Source organism: Bos grunniens, chromosome 17 (assembly GCF_055505025.1).
Source record: "Bos grunniens cultivar Pamir isolate PY7600 chromosome 17, Bosgru_T2T1.0, whole genome shotgun sequence".
Taxonomy (NCBI): Eukaryota; Metazoa; Chordata; class Mammalia; order Artiodactyla; family Bovidae; genus Bos; species Bos grunniens.
The window spans coordinates 70929051-70955761 of NC_141181.1; the positions used below are offsets into that span (position 1 = coordinate 70929051).

A 26711-nucleotide genomic window follows, 5' to 3' on the forward strand; every position below is an offset into this window, starting at 1 on the left:
GGGTGCGTCACCAGGGCGCGCTGTGCACCTGCTCAGAACTGGCAGCCCCTCAACGCACCCCCATGGTCCCCTGAGCTGGCCCTGCACCCGGGCTCAGCGGACTGAGTTGGATGTGACAGCAGGTGCTTCCTCTCAGGGGACAGACTCAGAGCCGCGGCCCCCAGGCCTCCTCCTGGGACTGAAGCTGCACCCGGGGCTGAGCACCCAGATTTGGAGGATGAAGGGGTCAGGTGGTCATCAGTCCCCACCCTCTTCCCAGAAACAGAGGAGGGGAGGAGCCCCCAGAGCCCACCCCGTGCACCCCTCCAGCTCTCTTCAGCCTGCGCCTGCTCCTCCTCATCTCTTGGCTCAGAGCCTGCCCTCCCGCTCCCCTCATTCATGACTTTCCTCCCAATTCTGGGCCTCGCTCTTTCTACAGATATACACTGTTGGCCTCCACAGTGGTGACCAAGCTCATGCTCTTAGAAAGTCATGAATGAGTTTCCAGATCTTCCTGAAACATTCACTTCCTCATCCCCCTCCTTGAACCTCTCTAACCCTTCCTTCCCAAGAAGCCTCAGGTTTCCGGCTCTCAGGGGTGACCCTAGCTTGACCCCTCCCTGTTCCACCCCTGGTTCCCCCTCATTTCCCAGGGGATCCAGTGATACCCACCCAGCAGCTGATTTATCCCGTGAACCTTCACACTCCGTCCCGTGTGCCCATTGAGTCAGGAGTCAGGAGGGAAGAGAAACCCTTCCAGGAATCATTTCCTGAGACCAGGGAAATGATTCCTGGCTGAGGAGTGTCTGTGTTCAGCTGCTGTGGGAGTGACTTTATGCACAGTGAGCCCGGGAGAAGCTGCTGGGGCCCTGAGCTGGGAAAGCAGGCCCTGTCCTGGGGCTCTGCCCCCGGGGCCGTGACTGCTGCTCTGTCTGGACCATGCCTAAGTCAGGTTTGATCCCCATGATCACATCTGAGATTCCTGAGAACAACTGATCTGCCTTGTCATGTCCTGTGTCTCATCTCAGATCTGAGACCGCCCCATGGCTCTGATAACTCAGCCTGCCCTGTTTCACAGAGAGAACGTCCTGCTAAGACATGAAAATCCTTTAGTGGAGATGCCATACATGTCAGAAAGTCTTTAAAATAATCTTATTTAAAGAACAGAATCTACAAGGAAAAGTATGTTTTAGAAATAGTACCATGGCAATGCAAAATAAAATAGAGTCAGAGTCGGACACAACTTAGTGACTGAACCACAACATTTTTTTCAGTTAAATGTAGGCATCTATTCGGAGAAGGCAATGGCACCCCACTCCAGTACTCTTGCCTGGAAAACCCCATTGACGGAGGAGCCTGGTGGGCTGCAGTCCATAGGGTCGCTAAGAGTTGGACACGACTGAGTGATTTCACTTTCACTTTTCACTTTCATGCATTGGAGAAGGAAATGGCAACCCACTCCAGTGTTCTTGCCTGGAGAATCCCAGGGACGGGGGATCCTGGTGGGCTGCCGTCTATGGGGTCACACAGATTCGGACACGACTGAAGTGACTTAGCATAGCATTTTACGTGATGACCTTAGATTTTTACTACTCCATGATCACATTTTGGTTCATTTAAAATTTCAAAGTCACACATCCACTGTGTAACAGTCACATGCACTACAGGATAAATTACACCTGGTTTTTTTTTTCCAACACAACTCTTCCTGAACTGTGTAACTTCAAAACCAGTGCTGGGAAAGTTGATTTTAAGAGCTCTGATCACTAGGTCACTGGATGTATGTCTGGGCCGGGACACCAGGGGGCGTTCCAAGCCATTCCTGTGGGTCTGCAGCTATGAGAGCTGAGATGAGTCCCCTGGTTCTTCCTGGTGCTTTCTGCTTAGGGTTCCCAGCTGTGACCTCCAACCCCCAATGCCCACACAACCCCCTCCTCTGATCACCCACTGGTCTCCCTCAGGCACAGGAAGCTGACCCAGGCCCCAGTGTCATCAGAGCATTGTGGGGGGGCCAGGGAGGACGGTCATTTGCATGAAAGGCCCCGCCCCCTCTCAGGGTATGAAGAGGGGAAGGAGCCGTGTGGGGACGCTCTGCTCAGCTGTGGGGCCACAGAAGGCAGGACGCCCTGACTGTGTGCACCATGGCCTTGGCCCCTCTGCTCCTCACCCTGGTCGCTCTCTGCACAGGTGACTGGATGCAGGGACAGGGGAGTGTTCTTGGGAAGGCAAACATGCTGTGCTCCCCGCTATCGTGTCTGGACCCCAGACTCACCATCTCTGTCTCTCTCCCTTCCAGGATCCTGGGCCCAGGCTGTGCTGACTCAACCGTCCTCCGTGTCCGGGTCCCTGGGCCAGAGGGTCTCCATCACCTGCTCTGGAAGCAGCAGCAACGTTGGATATGGCAATTATGTGAGCTGGTTCCAACAGATCCCAGGATCGGCCCCCAGAACCCTCATCTATGGTGCGACCAGTCGAGCCTCTGGGGTCCCCGACCGATTCTCCGGCTCTAGGTCTGGGAACACAGCCACCCTGACCATCAGCTCGCTCCAGGCCGAGGACGAGGCGGATTATTTCTGTGCATCTCCTGACAGTAGTAGCAATAGTTACACAGTGCTCCAGGCCAGGGGGGAAGTGAGACAAAAACCTGCTCTCCCCCAAGTCATGGGCCTCGCGGGGCTGAAGCATCTTCTGCCAGTGCAGACACTTCTGTGGTTTGTTTGTTTTAAAATGGGGGTCTGAGCCTCACACCAGGAAATTGCTCAGGAAATCCTTTTAATTCTGCTTCATTCTGCCCCCTCACCAAAGCTTTGCTTTCGGCAACCACATTTTATATGAATATCTGAAGTTGAGCAGAAGGCCCTGAATGCCAGAGGCAGGTCCTGGTGGACAGAGTCCATGACGGTCAGGTCAGAACCAGAGAGACAGCGTACAGCTGTGTCTGACACAGCTGTGTCAGCTCCTTGGCTGTCCATGGGCTGAGCTGAGGCCCAGGCTGCTGCTCCTGCCTTTCCTGTGTCTGCCTCTCAGGCTCCCCCAGAGCTCCAGGCCAGCGGGAACTAGACCAGGACTCCGTCTCACTGCAGGAGGTGGGGCAGCCCAGGGGTTTCCTGCTCAGGCTCTGCTGGACCTTCTGCTGCTGCTGCCACACCCTGGGTCCAGGTCATCGGGGGGACTGCCTGTGCATGGTGGCGCCTTCTCTCCCCTCTGTCCTCAAAGTCCCTCCAGCAGCCCATTCCCAGGTAGGGTCTCAAAGGACACAGAAAATCTGTCTCCCATCGCTGGGGACACAGGGTCTGTTAGTTCTCTATCTCAGTGTCTGAGGTGGGGATCCGTCAGCACATCTCAGCCCTGTGAGGTCCCCAAGCCCTCTGCCCTCTCTCCTGCACAGGGAGCAAGTCCTGTTCTCAGCCTCCTCTGTCCCCTCATGGAGTCCGGGGCTCAGGCAGGGTGGACTCAGCCAGGGTCAGTGACTCTATGGACACTCAGCCACACTCACCTGCCTGGGAACAGCAACACTGTTGGCACCGAGGGGGCGATTTGGCTGCTGTTTCAGTCGTGCTGAGCCCCAAGCTCCTGAGCACAGGAGTCACAACCCGCCCGCAGGGTCTCAGCGAGGCTGGCGAGATCCAGGTCAGGTGGGGTCCCCTGTCCATCTCTGGGCTCTAGCCCGATGATGAGGCAGATTGCTCCTGCTCAGCTGGGACTCAGCCCTGCTGCTCACAGGAGGCCTCACCCAGGGGGAAGTGACCCCAACCCTGAGCTCCCGGCCTCACCCGCACATGGGGTCACGGAGCACAGGTCACACGCCTGTGTCCTGCTCCCTCTCACTGCCCTTTCACACTCAGGTGTGGGGTCTGCACATTGGCTGCCTGGGCTGTGGGGCCACAGTTAACAGTGATGTATTTTGGAATAAGTGGGATTATTCTTTCTAATTCTGCCTTTTTCTTTAAGCCTTACAATTGCCCTATCCTCAATTTTCATGCACACAAAATGACATATTTCCCACTGTATCAGAGGAACTTTGCTTAATAGGCTCCAAATCAAGCAGTGCGGATCTTTGGCTCGTGGAATTGGGCCTCAGACACAGCTACTGAGCAAGGAACACAATTACCAAACATTGTGGGAAGTGGTCGCTGTAGCAGCAGCTCAGAAATGGACATAAAGTCGTACTTTGTTTCACGTGGTGAGAATAAGAACGGAGGGGCCACACTTCACAACTTACTGCACATATTTCCCCTGAAGCCCCTCCCCTGCTCTTCCTGTTCTTCTGCTCCATGTAAGAGCATAAGGGGAAAGTGAATCTAGAATAATCCACGACGTTCCCCCTGACTTGTACAGACACGTGATCATTTTAAGTTTGATCATAACTCACGTGGTTTTCTAATATTTTCATTTGGTATTTCGGGAGAATCTTAATTTAATGGTTGTATTGTTAACTTTCTTCTAAAAAGTTGCAAGTAGATCGGGCCACCCCTGTTTATTAATGGTTTCTCTGAGGACAGACTAGCTTCTCCCCTAGAGCTGGTGCGCTGCTGTGAGTGACCACACCGCAGCCCTGAGGCCCTGGACTCCTGTGACCAGCAATCAGGGCCTGTGTGTGGGGAGACCCCTGTCCCCTCACAGACCACAGCTGACTCTGTGGCTCCCTGCACCCTGCGCAGTGACATCAGTGTCGGCCACTCTGCTGTTACTGGAACCAGCAGAAGCCAGCGAGTCCTCCTCGGTCCTCTGGTCCTACCACTGAGACTCCAGTAAGAATCAGGCTCCGGGGTCCCCCGTGGGTTTTCTGGATCCAAAGATGCCTCGGCCAATGTAGGGCTCCTGCTCTTCTCTGGGCTGCAGCCCGAGGACGAGGCTGACTCTGACCGTGCAGGCTGGTGCAACAGGGCTTCTCACAGCGACACAGGTAGATGGGAAACTGGGACGAGAGCCTCAGCCTGTCAGGGGCTTGCTCTTAGAGAACCTTCAAATGTTAAAAAATACCCCAGAATCCATTAATTCCTGAGGTATGTTCTGGTTCATAATAAGTCTATTCCCAATTGTACAGTCAGTTTTGCTGAAATCTCAGAAAATTTAAACAATTTCTGATACCACTGAAGTGCACCCTGGTCACCCATGTGATCAAGGGAGCCGTGGAGCTGAGTTCCCTCCCTTAATCATTCACATCACTGGACATGAGGCTGACCTTTGATTTTGGTCCTGGGAAGCATTCTATAAGCCCCAGGGATGTCCTGAGAGAAGGGTTTATGTCCGGTAACCTTGGACTGGTCAGATGGGGTTCAGGTAGGCAACTCTGGGTCAAGTACAATGGGGTCCTAAACATAGAAACAATAATTACAGACAAAAATAATAAAGCAAATTTTGAAAGTTATTAGTTCTTATCAATCCTGGTCTTGGGTCTGTTAAGATACTTTATATTAATACTAAGCTATTTCTATGTATGTTTATAATTTAACATTTCCCTCAGTCCAAAAATAGTAAAAGTTCCCAAGGTCATCTTCTGCTTTATGCCACTTTTATAGCCACTGTGTCATTGATTCCTGGTGAGCTTGTGTTTTGAAATCACAGCTCCTCAAAGCCTTGTTCCCATTACTACTGCGGATAATGAGTGGATCTGCTTAGCACCCAGATCTGTTCAGTCACCAAGTCCGAGTCCCCATTTGCAGGTGACTGAGCAGAACCCCGGGGACAAGGCAGGCATGTCTGCGCTCCTGTCCCCTGTTTGTGACTGTGGGGCCAGCAAGGACATGAGCCTGACCCCAGGGGAGGTGGGGCTCCCCCGGGTCAACAGTGCTGAATACCAGGTGGGCACAGGCGGTTGGCCCTGTAGTCACCAGCTCCATCTCTGGCGACTGAGGCCAGGGAGCCCAGGGGGCTGAGCGTCCACCCACTGCAGCACAGCAGCCCCCTCAGCCTGACACCCCTCCCTGAGGGCAGCAGCCCAGCAGAGGAGGATTTCACACCCATCCGGATGCAAGGAGCTGCTGACAGTCGTTGCCCTGTGTTCCCAGGTCAGTCGGCAGGTCAGAGAACTGGGGTCAGTGCCCCTCTTGCTGGGTCAGTGGTAGTGAACACACACTCCTGACCTTCTGCTGCAGGGGGCTCTCCAGATAAAAGGAACAGGAAATAGGAATCACAGTTTCTGTAGCGAATATGCTATACACAGGCCTGTACTATAATGAACAGGGCCGCTTTCAGACAACAACAGCAGTTAGCCACTATCACTTTGGCTTCTATGATTGCCAATAATCACCAAAAATAAGCTTCAAGAAATAAAAAAGGGGGATATGTAGGGAATATGCTATGCACAGGCCTGTAGTGTAATTAACAGAGCCTCCTTGAAAAATAAGAATGACTTTCTCATCAACCCCAGGTGAAGGGCTGGGAGTAGTTACAAGTACATCTTGGAAAGAGATCTTGAAAACGAGGTGTTGAAGTACTGATGTGACTGATGGAAAACCCTTAGTGCCTGCTCCAGAGCCTTGAGGGAGTTGCTGAGAAAGGGCGTCACTAGCAGAAGGGCTAAACAGAGTCATGAAAGGCCTGAAGGACTGTGCATTGTATGTCTTTATCCCCAATCTGAGATTGTAAAGGACAGATATCTCTGGAGCACGTTAAAGAAGTAGAAGTCAACAATAAAAGGCCTGCAAGGATCAGGATCTGGGCTTTTGCCTAAAATGGCATCAGCCCCCTGAGCCCCACTTTATTTCTGAGTCTTATTTTTCCTTATTCTTCTGTGGCGCCACTCCCCCAGGTTGGTTCGTGCTTGGGCTGCTCCCAACAAGTTGCTTCATGTAATCTCCCTGAAAGGTTGTTGCTGAACCATGCAAGGACGCCGGGATTCTTGGCCTCAGGAGGAGAAGAATTCAATCCTGGGCCAGAGACGAGCTTTTGTGTAATAAACTTTTATTAAAGTATAAAAGAGATAGAGAACGCTTCTGACATAGGCATCAGAAGGGGGTACAAAGAGTAGCCCCTTGCTAGTCTTAGCAATGGAGTTATATACTCTCCAACGAATCCACAGTGATGGAATTCCAGTTGAGCTATTGCAAATCCTGAAAGATGATGCTGTTGAAAGTGCTGCACTCAATATGCCAGCAAATTTGGAAAACTCAGCAGTGGCCACAGGACTGGAAAAGGTCAGTTTTCATTCCAATCCCAAAGAAAGGCAACGCCAAAGAATGCTCAAACTACCGCACAATTGCATTCACCTCACATGCTAGTAAAGTAATGCTCAAAATTCTCCAAGCCAGGCTTCATCAGTCTGTGAACTGAGAACTTCCTGATGTTCAAGCTGGTTTTAGAAAAGGCAGAGGAACCAGAGATCAAATTACCAGCATCCACTGGATCATCAAAAAAGCAAGAGAGTTCCAGAAAAACAGCTATTTCTGCTTTCTTGACTATGCAAAAGACTTTGACTGTCTGGATCACAATAAACTGTGGAAAATTCTGAAGGAGATGGGAATACCAGACCTGCCTCTTGAGAGGCAGGCACCTGACCTGCCTCTTGAGAAACCTATATGCAGGTCAGGAAGCAACAGTTAGAAGTGGACATGGAACAACAGACTGGTGCCAAGTAGGAAAAGGAGTACGTCAAGGCTGTATATTGTCACCCTGCTTATTTAAGTTATATGCAGAGTACATCATGAGAAACACTGGGCTGGAAGAACCACAAGCTGGAATCAAGATTGCTGGGAGAAATATCAATAACCTCAGATATGCAGATGACACCACCCTTATGGCAGAAAGTGAAGAGGAACTGAAGAGCCTCTTGATGAAAGTGAAAAAGGAGAGTGAAAAAGTTGGCTTAAAGGTCAACTTTCAGAAAACGAAGATCATGGCATCTGGTCCCATCACTTCATGGGAAATAGATGGGGAAACAGTGGAAACAGTGTCAGAATTGGGTTTTTTTTTTTGGTCTCCAAAATCACTGCAGATGATGAGTGCAGCCCTGAAATTAAAAGACGCTTACTCCTTGGAAGGAAAGTTATGAGCAACCCAGGTAGCATATTCAAAAGCAGAGACATTACTTTGCCAACAAAGGTCCGTCTAGTCAAGGCTATGGTTTTTCCAGTGGTCATGTATGGATGTGAGAGTTGGACTGTGAAGAAAGCTGAGTGCCGAAGAATTGATGCTTTTGAACTGTAGTGTTGGAGAAGACTCTTGAGGGTCCCTTGGACTGCAAGGACATCCAACCAGTCCATTCTATTTTTTTTTTATTTTATTTTTAAACTTTACATAATTGTATTAGTTTTGCCAAATGTCAAAATGAATCCACCAACCAGTCCATTCTAAAGGAGATCAGCCCTGAGTGTTCTTTGGAAGGAATGATGCTACAGCTGAAACTCCAGTACTTTGGCCACCTCATGCAAAGAGTTGACTCGTTGGAAAAGACTCTGATGCCTGGAGGGAATTGAGGGCAGGAGGAGAAGGGGATGGCAGAGGATGAGATGGCTGGATGGCATCACCAACTCAATGGACGTGAGTTTGAGTGAACTCCGGGAGTTGGTGATGGACAGGGAGGCCTGGCGTGCTGCAATTCATGGGGTTGCAAAGAGTCGGACACGACTGAGCCACTGATCTGAACTGAATGAATCCAAAGAATGTCTGGAGGTTGTAAAGACCTCACCAGACCTATTCCCATAATTTACATTTTAAGATAACAGGATTAGCCAGAAGGTTTAATCCAGAGACTGTCCTCAGGCAGGATACATTATTGTTATATAATCCTAAAGAATGTAGAGGGGGAAAAAAAGTTTGTCCTTTCTTTCTCCTTGAGAATTCCAGAACCCTCTCTCCTTGAGGACCCCTAGACTTCTTATCATCCTACCGAGGAAATGACTCGGTCATCCCCAAAGTCCAGGATCTAGTAAAAAAATATCACTGATATCAAGAACTAGGAAAATAAGTAACAATGGGAAAAGAGATGTACATAGACATCAATGCTGAGATGACTCAGATGATAAAATCAGGTGACAGATATTTGTAGTGAACAATCATCAAATCTATTTGATGAGGAAGTATAAGCACTTTTGAGGAAAAGGGAAAAGGAAATGCAAAAAATAGTTACAAGAACAAAGTGGGCTTTCCTTATAGCTCAATCGGTGAAGAATCCGCCTACAACGCAGGAATCTGCCTGCAATGAAGAGACCCAGGTTCGATTCCTGGGTCTGGAAGATCTCCTGGAGAAGGAAATGGCACCCCACTCTAGTGTTCTTGCCTGGAGAATCCCGTGGACAGAGGAACCTGGCGGGCTACAGACCACGGCGGTCCCAAGAGCGGGACATGCGGCTTAGCAACTACACCACCACCACCATGAGAACAAAGCAGGCAGAAACACAGAAATGCAACAGGTGAAAGTAAAAAAGACGTTCACCTGTTAAACTCACAGACATGTAATACTTATTGTCATTTAATGAATCTGTTCGTTGTTGGAGTATCTGATGACCTGAGAAAAGGCAGTTGCCCCTCGTTCCTTGCAATTTCCCCACCATGATCATTCCCCGAGCACGTCACCAGGGGGCGCTGTGCAGTTGCTCCGAACTGGCAAAGCCTGAACACACCAGATGGTCCCCTGACTGGATGAGTCCCCAGGCTCACTGGCCTGAGTTGGACGTGACAGCAGGTGCTTCCTCTCAGGGGACAAATTCAGAGCCCTGAACCCCCGGGCCTCCTGCTGGGAGTGAAGCTGCAAAGGGGGCCCATGAGTGAGAACTGGAGGGTTTGGGGCTCAGGTGTTTATCAGGCCCCACCCTCTTCCCCAGGATCAGAGGAGAGGTGGAGCTCCCAGATCCCAGTCCCATCAGCTCCCCTCAGTCTCCTCCCGCCCCTCCTCAGCTCTTTCCTAATAGCCTTCCTTCCCTCCCCCTCCCCCTCTGATTCATGGCTTTCCTCCCCAGTCCTGGGCTCCATTCTTTCTACAACCCTCCACCCCGTGACCTCCTCCAGCATGATCAAGTTCACCTTGTCAAAAGGTCATGGACATGTTTTCAGATCTTCCTGAGTGGGACACTCACTTCCTCATCCTCCCCTTGAACCTCTCCGACATCTCCCTTCTTCAGAAGCCTCAGGTCTCAGACTCTCAGGTGCGGGTCCTCTCTGTGTCCCTGGGGAACCTCAGGACAGAACCAGCTCAGGTCACCCTCCCAGATGTGATACTGAACCCTGGGCAACGCACAGAACTCAGGGAAATGTTTGGTTGGTCAGAGGACATGGGCACATTTGTATGAGGGGTCCTTTCTCCTGGGGGTGGAGGCATAAGAGATGGGCAGTAGCAGCCTCAGCAGAGCTCCGGGGCGGCTGCACCATGGCCTGGACTCCCCTCTCCCTTCTGACGCCCCTCCTTCACTGCACAGGTCAGGACAGCCCTCAGGACCCTGACTCCCCCTCCCTAACCACCCCCACCACATGCAGGAAACGTACCTCCCTGTCCTTCCTCAGGACATAAAGGGTGTCTGTGCTTTCAGGGTTCCTCTCCCAGCCTGCGCTGACACAGCCGCCCTCTGCATCTGCCTCCCTGGGAGCCTCGGCCAAGCTCACCTGCACCCTGAGCAGTGGCTACAGCAGCTACTATGTGGACTGGCACCAGAAGGTCCCAGGGAGGGGTCCCCGTTTCCTGATGCGAGTGGGCACCAGTGGTGTTGCTGGATCCAGGGGAATGGGATCTCTGACCGCTTCTCAGGCTCGGGCTCTGGCCTGGAGGTACCTGACCTTCCAGAAGGTCCAGGAGGCGGATGAGGCTGACTACATCTGTGGAGCAGACCGTGGCAGTGGGAGCAGCTTCGTGTAACCCACAGTGACACGAGCAGAGAAGTGAGACAAAAACCCCAGTGATGGCCCCTCCCCACTCTCCTCCCATCAGCAGACCCACAGTTTAGAGGGTGCCTCCTGACCTGCCTTGAGAGTTTCCACCTCATCAAGTATTTTCATAACTCAGCACCTATCTGGGAGGAAGGTCTGTCTTTGCATAACCTTCCTGGTCTTGGTCCACAGCAAATGTTCCCTAGGCCTGTAAAACATAAGCCAATCTAGACCAAATTTCAGTGACACATATGATGTCTTGAACTTCAAAGCTGCAGAACAGATCCCTTATCCTTCACTTTGTCAATCTGTACAACATTCACTTGGAGCTTCCCAGGTGGGAAAGCTAGTGGCAAAGAACTTGCCTGCCAGTGCAGGAGATGTAAGAGACGTGCGTTCGATCTCTGGGTAGGGAATATCCCCTGGAGAAGGGCATGGCAACCCACTCCAGTATTCTTGCCTGGAGAATTCATGGACAGAGGAGCCTAGCGAACTACAGTGCGTGAGGTTGCAAAGAGTCGCAAAGGACTGAAGTGACTTAGCACACACAACATTCACTTAGCTCACCACTGGGGAAAATAAGAACCAAATGAATCCTTGTGACAGTAGTTGGAATTGATTGCTTGGGTGCACACGCGATATGTACTAAAGAGTGTCCCAGGGAAAGCGACGATGCTGAGGTGATTGCTGCCTTTCAGTGATGACGTAAGATGAGGGCTAAGAGGAGCGGAAGATTGAAAGAGGGAAATCACACTGAAGAGGGTCGATATTGGGTGAGAATATAGGGGATTCATGAGTCTGCTCTTCAAGGACTTTTGTAATTTCAACAGAATTTTTTACCCAGTGACAAATGTGTATGAAAGAAAACCTCCATCCCTGTCCGCTATGATGTGTGTCTGCCCCGTATTAACAGATCACCCAAGTGACCAGCTTCTATGCTTCCGCCGCGTTCTCTAGGTCAAGCACTCTGCATGGAGGCTGGGACATCCCAGGGGCCAGAGGAGGTGCCCATGGCCAGGAGGGGGCGCCATGCAGAGTCCCAGAGGGGGTGCCAGGCCAGAAAACCGGGAAACCACTCAGAGATCCAGAGACTGTGCAAACTGTCCTCCCTGATTGGGGTCCCTATTCCCTTTGAGGTCTGTCCCCTGAGAGCTTGTGGTCCTGGTAACCTAACCAGCCAGTTCAGATTCTGGTCCCTCCTTCTCATCCATGTGGAGTCTTTGGCAAGTCTGGGTCAGGGAGAAGACGTGGAAACGTGAGGAGTCAGAATGTGTCTCCAAGTAGAAGCAGCTCCTGGGAGAGTCTGTGCAGAGGACGAGACACAGCTGTGGGCAGAGGCCCCGGGGGTGACCTGTTGGAGTTAGGTGTGTGTGATGAGTGTGTATTAGGATATTGCAAATGTGTTTTTTTGTTCCTGTGTTGCTGTGGTTTGTGCTATTATTGGTGTTCAATCTATTTTTTAAATGTCTTCCAATTTATACAGAAGTGTATATGGAAACACTAACACTTGATCTGATAATGGAATTACTGTATTAACTTTTTCTTTAGAGTATTTGGATCACTATTTAACCAGAGTGATTTATAATCTTCCCACTTACGGGTTTTATTTTCAGGTGAATGTCCACCACTTAAACTGCTTTCTCAAAGAACTAGGAAATTTTACATCTTTTGCAATGTTTTATAAAATAAACATACCAAGCAAATCTATGGGAACAAAGTATAGTTGCTGGAGTTTGCTAGATATTGTGTTAGATATTTCCAGTAAATAAGTATATATTATGTCTTTTGTGAAGTAATTCAATGATAAAATTTCCAGGTTTTCCTGGAAAAAAGTAATCTCTTTACTTATATTTTCTATGAGACCACAGTAGTACCTTCCTAGAAAAGTATGATGTGAAAGTGAAAGTCACCCAGTCATGGCCGACTCTTTGTGAAACCATGGACTATACAGTCCATGGAATTCTCCAGGCCAGAATACTGGAGTGGGTAGCCTTTCCCTTCTCCAGGGGATCTTCCCGACCCAGGGATTGAACCCAGGTCTCCCGTGTTGCAGATGGATTCTTTACCAGCTGAACCACAAGGGAAAGTACGATATCCTGGCTTTTTCCATGGTTTTCCTGCAGCTCCTGCCCCATCTCCCCTGTGTCTGTGTCTGCAGGTTCCCTCTCCCAGCGTGTGCTGACTCAGCCAGCCTCTCCCTCTGCGTCTCCGGGAGCATCAGCCAGACTCCCAGACTGCACCCTGAACAGTGGGTCTATGTTGGTGGCTAGCAAATGTCCTGTTTCCAACAGAAGCCAGGGAGCCCTCCCCAGGACCTCCTGATGTTCAAGTCAGACTCCGATAAGCCCCAGGGCTCCGGGGTCCCCAGTCACTTCTCTGGATCCAAGGCTGCCTCAGCCAATGCAGGGCCCCCGTTCGTCTCTGGGCTGCAGCCTGAGGCTGAGGCTGATTATAACTGCTACTGTCCCCAAAACACTGCATTCACCCGGTGCTGCAGGCCCACGGCGGCCCTGTGCCCTCCCTCACGCAGCTGCCACTGCTGCTCGGACTGGACCGTGTCTAACTCCGGTTAACCTCCTGTGGTCACTGCTGAGCTTCCAGAGAACAGCAGATCTGACCTACATGTACTGCCCCTCATCTCAGATCTGAGACTCACCCACGGCTCTGACCGCTCAGACTGCCATGTTCTGACACACACCTTCCTCATCAGAATAAAACTCCTGCAGTGCAGATGCTGTAAGTGGCAGAAAGAGGCTGGTTCCTGCTCTGCTTCACTCAGACCCCCCAAAATTAATAATGCAAATATCCGTGTAAAAATTAAGTTTCACTTCATTTAATAAAAATTTTCAGAAGATTCACCTTGTGTCATTTATTTAATATTTTCTTAATAAGAAAATAAACTTACAAAGATCATTATATTTCACATATGGAACTCTTGTCAATGAAAAATTGAAATAAGCATAGATTGTCCTTCAATTAAACTCATGCACGTATTTAAAGTAATGGCCTTAGAATTTTCACTAATCCATTGACATATTTTCCTACATTTACTGTCTCAGGGAATTCCCAGGTGGTCCAGTAGCTAAGACTCCGTGTTCCCAGTGCAGTCAGCCTGGTTTCATCCCTGGTCGGGGAACTAGATCCCACAAGCCACAACTAAGACAGCTCGCAGACAAACAGATAAATAAATATTTACAAAAGTCTCAAAGGCACACCTACAGTGTAACACACTCGTGCAGCGCAGGACAGACTACAGTCGGGCCATTCTTATCCAGCCAAACTTTCCCTGAACTGTGTCTTCTCGGACCCACTGATTGGGATGGGGTCCTACCACCCACCACATATCAGGCTCCCTGGGAACAGACGCTGCTCAGGGCTTTTCATACTCTCAATAAAAAGTGCTATGAGTATTACAGCCCTGCTCCCTGCAGCCTGTGCCCTGTGCCTGCAGGAGAGACGCCCAGGAGGGGTCACTTCATAAGAGAGGACACAGCGATGGGGGTCCACTGTGTGGAAAGCTCCACACACAGTAAAGATCCAGGTGTTTAGAAATCCAGAGTCACATCCCTGGCCTCACCCACTACACCTTCCCACCTCAACAGAGAAGAGCCCCCTCCTCCTCACGGCTGAGGGGACACACAGAGGAAGCAGGTCTCTGGCCACCAGGGAGGGGACACACAGAGGAGGGCAACCCACTCCAGTGTTCTTGCCTGGAGAATCCCAGGGACGGGGGAGCCTGGTGGCCTGCCGTCTATGGGGTCGCACAGAGTTGGACACGACTGAAGCGACTTAGCAGCAGCAGCAGTAGCAGCAGATTTGATAATATTGTATCTTTTGCTTCAATTTAGCTTTTAGATTGCTAAGATACTCTTATCCAATGCAGGTTTTCTTGGGCAAACATTGCTTGTTCAGAGATAAAAACTTTTTGATGAAGACATTGGCTGAGCCCAGAAGAGGTGGTTTCAGGCCAGGCCCAGCTCAGGGTCAAGGGCTCAATAAGACAGGCTTCTGTGACTGTTTCACTTGGGATTTTGTGATATAAAAGTCAACATGCAGAAATGAATTGTATTTTGTAGTTGAGTAATGAACCTCCAGTTTCTCAAAATAAAACCACTAACATGTATGATACAATCAACAGAAAACACTTAAAGATAAATCTGAGGAATATCAGAAGGCTGTGCGCTGAAAGGACAAACATGCAAGAGAAATTAAAGGCACAGTGAACAGTTACTCCTCATCTGTCGTTCAAAACCCTGAGTGTCACTGAGATAAGTCATTAAAAGTAGCACAACATAACATTGTAAAGCTACTGGTTGTTCAGTCGCTAGGCCTAGTCTGACTCCATGGATTGCAGCACACCAGGGTTCCCTGTCCCTTACTATCCTGGAGTTTGCCCAAGTTCACGTCCACTGGATCCGTGATGCCACCCAGCCATCTCAACCTCTGTCATCGCCTTGTCCTCCTGCCCTCAATCTTTCCTAGCAAAAGGAGTTTTCCAATGAGTCATAAATATGAAATTATGCTGAAAATTAATGAGAATGAATAGGGAAATGTTCAAGTCCACAATTATTAAAAATAGTATATAACTTTAAAATTATATACATTTAAAAGTAGTTCAAAAATGTGTGTTACTCTGGTCCCAGTAATTAAAAAAATCGTAAAATTTGACCGTATTTGTATAATAATAAACATTCAGCAAGAAAGATAAAAGAAAATTTGAGCAAGAGTGAAATATTTTCTTCCAGGAAAACAGTGAGTAGCCGGGATGTGCAGGCCCTGCATTATTTACAGTGTTGCTTCCTTATACCTGTTTCCCTTGAGAACTTGGAGGGGTGTGAGCAGCTGGGACGGGGCGGAGCCCTTAGAGGTCAGAAGGAAGGACAGTGGTTCCTGACACCACACAAGGGTCACTCTGCCTGCTCAGAGTCAGGCTCTGTAGCAGTGACGTGCCGCCTGCCCCCTCCCCGCTGAGCACAGAGTCCTGAGCGCAGTCTGCGGTGTCTCAGCCGGGCCCATTGTCCAGCTCAGTGCTCAGGTCCTCTAGTCCTGGAAAGAGCGGCAGAGCTGGCGGTGTGAGGTGTCCGGGAACCAACAGGTCCCAGCCAGAGACCCCAAACCACGATTCCTGCAGGTCCCCAGCCCTCAGGAGCCGCGATTGGTCCTTTGGCTCCAGACGCTGTCCCTCAGCTTCCTTGACGACTGGGGGCTCCTATCCTTGGATGAAAGAGAGGAGGACAGGGGTGATGCTGATCCGGGCACCTGGACACAGGTGGTGCCACCACAGTCACCTTCATTCCATGTCCTGGGAGTTGGGAGCAGAGTTAGCCTCCCTCAGAAAGGTGGCTTCTGCTTCCCAAGCCTATAGGGAGTGAACACGTGGCAGATGTTTTATTTAACTTGGGAAAGAGGAGACCAGGAACTAGTACCTGGTCTACTAGGTATAAAAACGAAATGCTTATTATCCACTAGGAAAGGACCTCGAAGCAATCTGTGTGTGTGTGTGCGTGTGTAAGGCACTGCTTCATTTCTAAGGAAGGAGAAAGCACCCCCGTCCTGCACGGTCAGGAGGCTGCTTCCACGGGATCGTCACTGTCCTGACCTGAGCTTGAATTAAAGGAATATGTGTCCCAGACGCTCCCTCAGTTCTGACCCCTGAGCTGCCAAGCGCGCTGTGTACAGACTGACCCTGAGGGTCGGAGGGGAGCCCACAGACGGCCCTGAGGTCACAGGGGACACAGAACGGGCTCCTGGCCTGAAGGCAAGAAGGAGACAGAGCACAGAGCGGGTCAGGGGCTTCCCTGAGGGCTCTGGTCACCGGGTCACAGGATGTGTGTCTGGGCCTGGACAGCAGGGGGCGCTCGGGGGCCGTTCCTAGGGTGGTTAGGGGGATGGGAGCTGGGACCCTGGCGCTGCCTGGTGGCCTCTGCTCACGGCTCCCAGCTGTGACCTCCCACCCCAGGGCCACACATTGCCCCGCCCCAGGGAACCCACTGGCCACCCTCAGGCACAGGGGCCTGACCCAGGGCCCAGGGACGAGTGGGTAGGAGTCATTTGAATGAATGGCCCTCCCCCTTTCAGGGTATGAAGAGGGGAAGGAGCGGTGTGGGGACGCTCTGCTCAACTGTGGGGCCACAGACGGCAGGACGCCCTGACAGTGTCCACCATGGCCTGGTCCCCTCTGCTTCTCACCCAGGGTGCACTCTGCACAGGTGACTGGATGCAGGGACAGAGGAAGGGCCCTGGGAAGCCTCACAGGCCTTGCTCCCTGCTCTCGTGTCTGGACCCCAGAGTCACCATCTCTGTCTGTCCCCGTTCCAGGATCCTGGGCCCAGGCTGGGCTAACTCAGCCGGCCTCTGTGTTCAGAACTTTGGGTCAGAGGGTCACCATCTCTTGGACTGGAAGCAGCAACAACATTGGGGGTTATTATGTGAGCTGGTACCAACAGCTCCCAGGAAAGGCCCCCAGACTCCTGACCTATGAAAGTAGCAAACGACCCCCAGGGGTCCCAGATCGATTCTCTGGCTCCAAGTCTGGCAACTCAGCCTCTCTGACCACCTCAGTTCATGCTGAGGACGACACTGATTATTACTGTTTCTCATGGGCTGATGGCTTGAAAGTTTGCACAGTGCTTCAGGCCAGAGAGAAGGAGACAAAAACCTGCTTCCCCCACAGCAATGGGGCTCCAGGGCAAGGTGTTTGCCCCTCTGTTCCTGGAGTCCCTGAGACCACGGAACCCAGCAGACTGAGTGTGCCCTGACTGCAGCACAGCTGTCCCCTCAGCTCGACTCCCCTCCCTAGGTCAGCGGCACACAAGAGGTGGTCACATGCCCCTGGATGACGGAGCTGCTCACAGCAGTTGCCCCTAGTTCCCAGGTCGGAGTCGGCAGCACAGAGCAGGGGGGTCAGTGCTGCCCTTGCTGGGTCACTGGACAGTGAATGCACATCTCTGATCTTCCGTCACAGAAGCATCTCCTGTTAAAGGAAAAGGAAATGGAACTCAGACTTTCTTCAAGTAATTTCCACACAGTCCAGGATCCAGTAAAAATCGTCACTTCTATCAAGAACCAGGAAATTAATTATTGAAGGGAAGTGAGATTGCATAGACATTAATGCTGAGATGCCTCAGGTGAGGAAATCAGGTGACAGATATTTTTAGGGATAAGTCTTCAAATCTATTTGATGAGCAAATACAAACACTCTTGGGTCCTAAGGAAAAGGAGATAAATGAACGAAAAAGAAAAAGAATCATGAGAAAAAGTAGTCAGAATCATTTGAAAATAAAATACATGGAAATAAAAGAGAATCCTCTGTATGTTATCAAAGACATTAAAACTTATTATTTAATTCATTTATTTGTTCATTGACAGAGTGTTTGGTGACAGGGAAAAAGGCAGCCCCTACTTCTTCATAAGGCTCCCAGGTGTCATTAGTGGTAAAGAATCTGCCTGCCGATCCAAGGGACATAAGAGATGTGGGCTCTGTCCCCGGGTTGAGAAGACCTTCTGGAGGAAGAAACGGCTACCCACTCGTGTTCAAGCCTGAGAATCCATGGACAGAGGAGCCTGGTGGGCTACAGTCCACAGGGTCACAAGAGTCAGACAGGATTGAGAACCAAGCCGCTGAGCAGCACCTTGCTCCCACTCTCACCGCCGTGAACGTTCCCCACATCCGCCACCAGGGGGCGCTGTGCACCTGCTCAGAACTGGCAAAGCCTCACCACACCCACATGGTCCCCTGAGCTGGCCCTGCTCCCGGGCTCAGCGGCCTGAGTTGGACGTGGCGGCAGGTGCTTCCTCTCAGGGGACAGACTCAGAGCCGCGGCCCCCAGGCCTCCTGTTGGAAGTGAAGCTGCACCCGGGGCCGAGCACCCAGAAGTGGAGGGTGAAGGGGTCAGGTGGTCGTCAGTCCCCACCCTCTTCCCACAAAGAGAGGAGGGGAGGAGCCCCCAGAGCCCACCCCGTGCACCCCTCCAGCTCTCCTCAGCCTGCTCCCGCTGCTCCTCATCTCTTTGCTCAGAGTCTCCGCTCCAGCTCACCTCATTCATGACTCCCCCAATCATGAGCCTCTCTCTCTACAAACCTGCACTGTTGACCTGCATGGTCATGACCATGTCAGAAGGTCATGGACGTGTTTCCGATCTTCCCGAACTGGACACTCACTTCCTCGGCCCCTCCTTGAACCTCTCTAACCCCTTCCTTCCCAAGAAGCCTCAGGTCTCTGGGTCTATGTGTGACCCAAGTTCGTTATCCCTCTGCTCCTCTCCAGGTTCCCTTTGTTTCCCAGGGGATCCATGAACCCCTCTAGTAGCTGATTTATCCCGAGTGCTCACACTCCGATCTGTGTGCACATCAAGTGAAGAATCGGGTGGGAAGAGAAACCCTGGTCCTGAGATGAGGGAAACGATTTCTGGCTGAGGAGTGTCTGTGCTCAGCTGCTGTGGGATTGACTTTATGCACAGTGAGCAGAGAAGCTGCTGGGGCCCTCACTGGAAAAGCAGACGCTCTCCCGGGGCTCTGACCCAGGAGGCATTACTGCTGGTCTGTCTGACCATGTCTATGGTCACATCTGAGATTCCTGAGAACAGCTGATCTGCCTTGTCATGTCCTGTGTCTCATCTCAGATCTGAGGCTGACCCATGGCTCTGATAACTCAGCCTGCCCTGTTTCACAGGTAGAACGTCCTGCTAAGACACGAAAATCCCTCAGTGGAGATCCGTAAGTATTAGAAAGACTGGTTCTGGCCCTGCCTCGCTCAGAGGCCAGTAGAATTAAGAATGCCAATATCTTTCTAAATATGTTCTTTTACTTAATAATAAAATTTCATAAGATACCTCTCATGTGATTTAGTTAAAATTGTATTTAGTGAACTGAACCTACAAAGAGAATGATGTTTTAAAGACAGTACCGAGGCAATGCAAAATCAAACAGAACCAGGGTCCGACACAACTTAGCGACTCAACACTTCCTTCAGCTATATTTATGCGCCTGTTTAAAGTGACGACTTAGATTTTCACTAATCCGTGAACACATTGTGGTTCATTTACAATCTCAAAGCCACACACCCACAGTGCAACACGCACGTGCACTACAGGGTAACTGCCTTGGCTGTTCCTTTCCAACCAAACACTTCCTGAGCTGTGTAATTTCAAAACCAGTTTGGGAGGGTTGACTCTAAGAGCTCTTATCACCAGGTCACAGGGAGTGTGCCTGGATGGGACACAGGGGACATTCCCAGGCAGTTCTGAAGAGTTATGCACCCACAGTGTAACTCGGAGTGGGGGAGTGGTCATTTGCATGAAAGGCTCCCAGCCGTGACCTCCCACTCCCAAGCCCCACACAGCCCCGCCCCTGATCTGGCTACCCCAAGGCACAGGGGCCTGACCCAGGGCCCAGGGAGGGTCAGAGAGCTGGGGGATCAGAGACCTAAGGTGTGGGGACAGAGAGCTGGGTGGGGTCAGAGAGCTGGGGGGTCATTTGCATGAAAGGCCCCGCCCCCTCTCAGGGTATGAAGAGGGGAAGGCACGGTGTGGGGACGCTCTGCTCAGCTGTGGGGCCACAGAACGCAGAACGCCCTGACCGTGTCCACCATGGCCTGGTCCCCTCTGCTCCTCACCCTGGTCACTCTCTGCACAGGTGACTGGATGGGGGGACAGGGGAAGGGCCCTGGGAAGACTCACAGGCCCTACTCCCTGCTCTCGTGTCTGGACCCCAGAGTCACCATCTCTGTCTCTCCCCCTTCCAGGATCCTGGGCCCAGGCTGTGCTGACCCAGCCGCCCTCCGTGTCCGGGTCCCTGGGCCAGAGGGTGACCATCTCCTGCACTGGAAGCAGCAGCAACATCGGTGGTGGTAATTATGTGAGCTGGTACCAACAGATCCCAGGATCGGCCCCCAAAACCCTCATCTATAGGAGTACCAGTCGACCCTCGGGGGTCCCAGACCGATTCTCCGGCTCCAGGTCTGGCAACACGGCCACCTTGACCATCAGCTCGCTCCAGGCCGAAGATGAGGCGGATTACTACTGTGCAACTTACGAAAGTAGTAGTTATCATGGCACAGTGCTCCAGGCCAGTGGAGAAGTGAGACAAAAACCTGCTCTCCTCCAGACATGGGCCTCCTGGGACTGAAACATCTCTGTCAAAGCAGGCACTGTAGCAGCAGCTCTGAAATGGACATAAAATCATATTCATTTCACACGGTGAGAACAAGAGTGTGTGGCCGTACTTCACAACTTCCTGCACGTTTTCACTCAAAATGTCCTCAGCTGCTCTTCCCAGTCCTTCTGCTCCATGTAAGACCATTTAGGGGAAAGGGAATTTGGAATACTCCACCATGTTCAAACCAACTTTTTCAAACACTATCATTTTAATTTCTGATCTTGAGTAGTGTGTTTTCTTATTATTTTCGACTGATATTTTAGAAGAATCTCAACTTAATGGCTGCATTGTTAACTTTCTTCTATAAGGTTGCAGGTATATGAATTCTACTCCTGTTTTTTGTTGGTTTCTCTCAGCACAGGATTGCTGAGCCCCTAGAGCTGGTGCTGCTGTGGGTATCAACATTGGATCAGCAGCCCTGAACTGAGGACTCTTGTGACCGGCAATCAGGGCCTGTGTGTGGAGAGACCCCTGTCCCCTCACAGACCGCAGCTGACTCTGTGGCTCCCTGCACCCTGAGCGGTGACATCAGTTGCCGGGGACCAGCCCCTGCTGATCCAGGGTATTCGAAGCGGGGACGGCGTCGGCGACCTATTTATTTAAATATTTTATCAAAGATATAAAGAGTAATAGGATGAGGATAGCTCAGTAGGAAAATTCAGTGAAGAAAAGAGGCTGAATAATTCAGCCAGAAGGTGAGAGAAAGAACGACATGGGGAGACCAAGTTTCGGTGAACAAGGCCCGCACTTTATTTTCCAAAGTAGTTTTTATACCTTAAGTTGTGCATAGAGGATAATGGGGGAAGGGGTGGAGTCATGCAAGGACAGCAGTTGCTGGTCCTAATCGAAGCCAGGCTTTCAAACTTATCATATGCAAAAGTTCAGGTGAATTACATCATCTTCTGGCCAGGAGGCCTGTTAACATTTTAAGAAACTTATCTTTCTCTAAAGGTGATTATTCCAAAGTCAGGCACCAGCCTCCAAAAAAGCATTGGACAAAGCTGCATTCCTATAGGGCAAAGGTGAGGTGGGCTCAGTCAAGAAAAGAATTAACTCAAGGGTCCAAGGTTACAAACACTGAGGCTACTACTTACATTTCTATACACCCATTATATCAATCAATACACTGCCAAGAACACAGTAGGTAAGGGGTATGGAGACTTAGCAGCAAACATTGGCCCAATAAGTGAAAAACCCTTCACCAATACAATTTCTAATCAATCTTTTAACTACTCAAAGGAATCTGTGTTTAGACAGTTTAGAACATCTCCCTCTCACAGCTGGGAGGCTCTGAACAATCACATGTGGCTGAAAAAACCTATTCACGCAGGCTAGAGGACTTCCAAAGGAGTTTGTAGGTTGAAACACTGTCACACCCAGGAATTATTAACTGGAGCTGTAAGCTAACACTTTTTTCAGAGAGAGGTAGTGGGGGACAGCCCCCTGTAAAGTCAGAGGTGTAGGTGAAAGCACAAAGCAGAAAGTAGGCAGACTCTGGTTTTGGGGGTAGATGCTCGAGAATTTCCAGGGAGACTCCTGAGGCTTGATCCCGCCTTTGCGTATGTCAAGCCTCCTTCCTCATGACCTTTGCCACGGGCGGAGCTCGCTCCCCGCAATCAGTGTTGGCCGCTCTGCTGTTACTGGAACCAGCAGAAGCCAGTGAGCCCTCCTCCGCCCTCCGATCCTACCACTCAGACTCCAGTAAGAACCAGGCTCCGGGGTCCTCGCAGGTTTTCTGGATCCAAAGATGCCTCGGCCAACGCAGGGCTCCTGCTCGTCTCCGGGCTGCAGCCTGAGGATGAGGCTGACTCTGACCGTGCAGGCTGGTGCAACAGGGCTTCTCACAGCGACACAGGTAGATGGGAAACTGGGACGAGAGGCTCAGCCTGTCAGGGGCTTGTTCTTAGAGCACCGTCAAATGTTAAAGAATACCCCAGAATCCATTAATTCTTGAGGCATGTTCTGGTTCATAATAAGTCTACTCCCAGTTGTACAGTCAGTTTTGCTGAAGTCTCAGAAAATGTAAAGCTTCTGATACCACTGAAGTGCACCCTGGTCATCCATGTGATCAAGGGAGCCGTGGAGCTGAGCTCCCTCACTGGAGATCAGGAGCAGAAGGCTTTTCCAGATGCACCTTCAGCAGAGCCCGTGGACCATCCCAGCAGGCAGATTGTCCCCCAGGGTGCGAACCCTACTCCTGAAGGGGCAGAGCAGAGAGCATGAGGAGTGAGGGGCACCGCTGATACATCACAGGAGGCAGGAAAGGCCGGGAGTGGTTCTCCTGACCCACAGGTGCTGGCTCTGTCCTGCCCTCCCCTCCTCTCGTCTCCACCCCATTGGAGTATTTCCTACTTCAGGGTTGGGGTGGTCTGTGGACTGTCAGGAGCAGGGGCTCCCCAGGATGTGCCTGTGTACCTCTGCTTGTGATGCCCCTGATGAGCCCAGAGCCAAGGGCCCCACGGCCTGTAGAAGGAACAGCGGGGAAGCGGGGATCACCATGGCAGTGATGACAAGGGATTCCAGGCAAAGTCCCTGCCTTTGTGATTCAGGACAGAGGTGAGGGACAGTCAGGGGTTCAGCCCTGTTCTCTGGCTCCTGGTGGGTCCACATGCCCAGGATCAAGTCCACACTCCTTGATTACTCTGGACCCCAGCCTGGTGAGGAGGCTGGTCATCAGTGTCACACAGCTCATCACTAACCACAGCCACAGGGAATCCCCGTGTGATGGGGATGTCTGATGAAAGCTTGTCCTCTACTCCCGTGTCGACCCATCATGGCCCTGACCCTGCCTGTGACCTCACCAGTGCTGGTTCAGGTCTCTGCTCTCACTTGTGCTATTAAATCCAGGCAGTCTCACCTCCTCATCCAGGTCCATCATTATGGGGTCCACGAAACTGTCCCTTTTTCACTCTGGTCTTCATATACAAGCAGAATGCCCATGTGTCCAGGGTCCCTCACAGGTACTGAGCAGGATGTCAAGGAAGCAGAAGCCCAGGATCTGTGCCCTGAAGCCCCAGGGGCCTCTCTTACCCCCCGCACGTTCCTCTCCTGCTCCAGGCTTTGTGCTCTGCCCTGAACCCTGACCCTTAGGGAAGCTGGGTCCTCCCTTTCCCTGGGGATTGCTGCCTGAAGAGCCCTCCTCTCCAGGTACTGGGAGACCCTCCCCACTGGGATGTGGCTCTCAGACTCCTCACTTGCTCATTTCCTCCTCTTTTGCCTCATGATCTCTCCCCCTTTTCCCTCCCTGCTTCCTTGTTTGAGATGATATTGGATAAATGTCACTATTTTGGACACAGACCTTATAATCCCACCTCCATTAAATCTATGGATTCTAACAATTGAAGGATAGAACGTTAGACTTCACCATGTCCAATGAAGATCAGGTAACGGTCATAACGGTTTCTCACCAGAGATGAAACCCTTGTCTGGGATGGGTTTCTCAGCCCAGACAAGGATGAGATTCCCATTTATAGGCATAATCTTTTATATCAAATGTTTAATATTGAAAGATTATAAAATTAGACTAAAAACATCTTTAAATATCTGAGTCAAAAAGAAGTACTGTGAGGACCATGATCAAGGGTAAATGAGAACCCCTGAAAGTGATCAAGAAGGGCTTTGTTGTTCCTGAGAGCCTCCTATTCTCTTTGCATAGAGAGAAATAAGAGCAGAGCCATGCAGTCTGGGCTGGGAAGGTCCCGGGAGGCCCTGCAAATTCAACCTTGACTCCTTATCAACCTGGGAAGGAAGCTCAGACAGAATCCTGACCAGGTACCACCCACAGGCACACTGGGAGTTTGAACCCTGGAAACTCAGGTCGGGTGGTTGTGTTCTGGCAGTGAACCCACGAGCTAGGCAGAGCAAACTCAGACATCAGGGAATCCTGAAATTCGTTAGTGTATTAGCATACCATTGAGGGGTCTGAGGTCATTCAGTTCAGTTCAGTTCAGTCGCTCAGTCGTGTCCGACTCTTTGTGACCCCATGAATCGCATCACGCCAGGGCTCCCTGTCCATCACCAACTCCCGGAGTTCACGCAAACTCATGCATTGAGTCTGTGATGCCATCCAGCCATCTCATCCTCTGTCGTCCCCTTCTTCTCCTCCCCCAATCCCACCCAGCATCAGGGTCTTTTCCAATGAGTCAACTCTTCACATGACGTGGCCAAAGTATTGGAGTTTCAGCTTCAACATTAGTCCTTCCAGTGAACACCCAGGACTGGTCTCCTTTAGGATGGACTGGTTGGATCTCTCATTAGGTACTTGGAAAAATCAATGACCAGGCCCAAACTAGACGAAGGCGACTCATTCTACTGCCCTGGGCGGTGACATCAGGAAGACCCACCTGCAAGTGAGAGAAAGCGCTTCCAGGAGGCTGTGGTGTGAAGTGGGGGAGGAGGAGTTCTGAGTCCAGCAGGGGGCGCTGTGGGCATGGTCCTGAGAGCCCAGGGTCCTGGCCAGGCAGGCTGGCACCTCCTGTGTTGGCTCTTCCCCACGTGGGCAGCAGGGTCCCCACTGGAGGGTGATGTCCTGCACCTGGCCCCCAGGGGACACGGCAGCTCTCAGCTCAGAGCCACAGGCTTGCCTCTCAGTTCCCGCTGCTCTGTCGTGGGGTCAGTGCCCAGACCTGACATCCAGCCAAGGACAGAGGGACGGTCATACAACAAAAATGAACTTCCTTCAGGAACCTCGACCTCTGGGGATACCTGGACAGGGGATGAGAGACCCCTGCAGAGGCTGCGCCATTGCCCACAGAACGCCCGGGTGTTCCCCGTGGAAGAGGGATGCAGGCAAGGACCCTCTGTCACCATCGGTGTCATTTAAAAACGTTCCCTGTTGGGTTATTTGGCAATTTCAACATTTTGAAGTGAACCATGGAAACTGACATTGTGTCAGTTTTTGTGGCTCCCTTACTCGTTCCTTCCCGTTTTATTAATACTTTACGTTAACACTTGTAACATGAAATATATGAAATCAAAAGTTCATCCAAACTGTCATCAATATGTTCATATAATAAGAAAAGAATTCAGTAGGAATACATAATAACCCCTTGTACCACTCCCTCTCCCTGCAGCCTCTTCTGCTCCTCTCTTGCTCTTTCCTAAGAGCACCCCTCTGATCCATGACTTTCCTCCCCAATCCTGGGCTCCTCTCTACAACCCTTCACCAGCGAACTCCTTCTCCAGACCAACGTCACTCTATCAGGTCATGGGTCAGTTTCCAGGCTGCCTTGACCAGACGCTCACTTCCTTGTCCTCCCTTGCAACCTCTCTAGCCCTCCTACCAGAGAAGCCTCAGGTCTCCAGACTTCAGGTGTGACCGCAGCTCATCCCCTCCCGGCCAGGGCGGTCACTGCTACCTTACCTGGACCTCCTTTAACTCAGCCTATCTTCCTATAGTCACTTCTGAGTGTCCGAGGTCAGCAGACCTGCCCTGTCATGCACGTTCCCTCAACTCAGCTCTGAGCTGACCTATGGCTCCCATACCTCAGCCTGCCCTGTTTTCACAGGCTGCTCAGAGATAAGCACTCCCCAGTGGAGAGGCAATATGTGGCAGAAAGAGCTGGTTTTAGCCCTGCCTCACTCAAACTCCAAACAAGTTAGGAATGCAAATATCTTTGTAAAAATATTTTTACTGGATAATATTTAAACTTTCCTAGGATACCTATGAAGTCAATTAAAAAGAACTTTTTAATAAAAAAGAACTTACAATGATAATTAGTTTTCCAGAACTGTAGCCTTGTAAGTGAAAAATTAAGAGAGAACATAGATTTTCTGTC

The 26711-nt window shown here is 50.9% G+C and overlaps 1 gene segment (V, D, J or C); it reads left to right on the forward strand.

The window, feature by feature from the left end:
• Positions 1-2073: 2073 nt before the first annotated feature.
• Positions 2074-21150, forward strand: LOC147355809 (immunoglobulin lambda variable 1-40-like). The segment is given in 2 exon segments: positions 2074-2166; positions 20522-21150. Coding segments are annotated over 2 exon segments (429 nt in total).
• The last annotated feature ends 5561 nt before the right edge of the window (positions 21151-26711 follow it).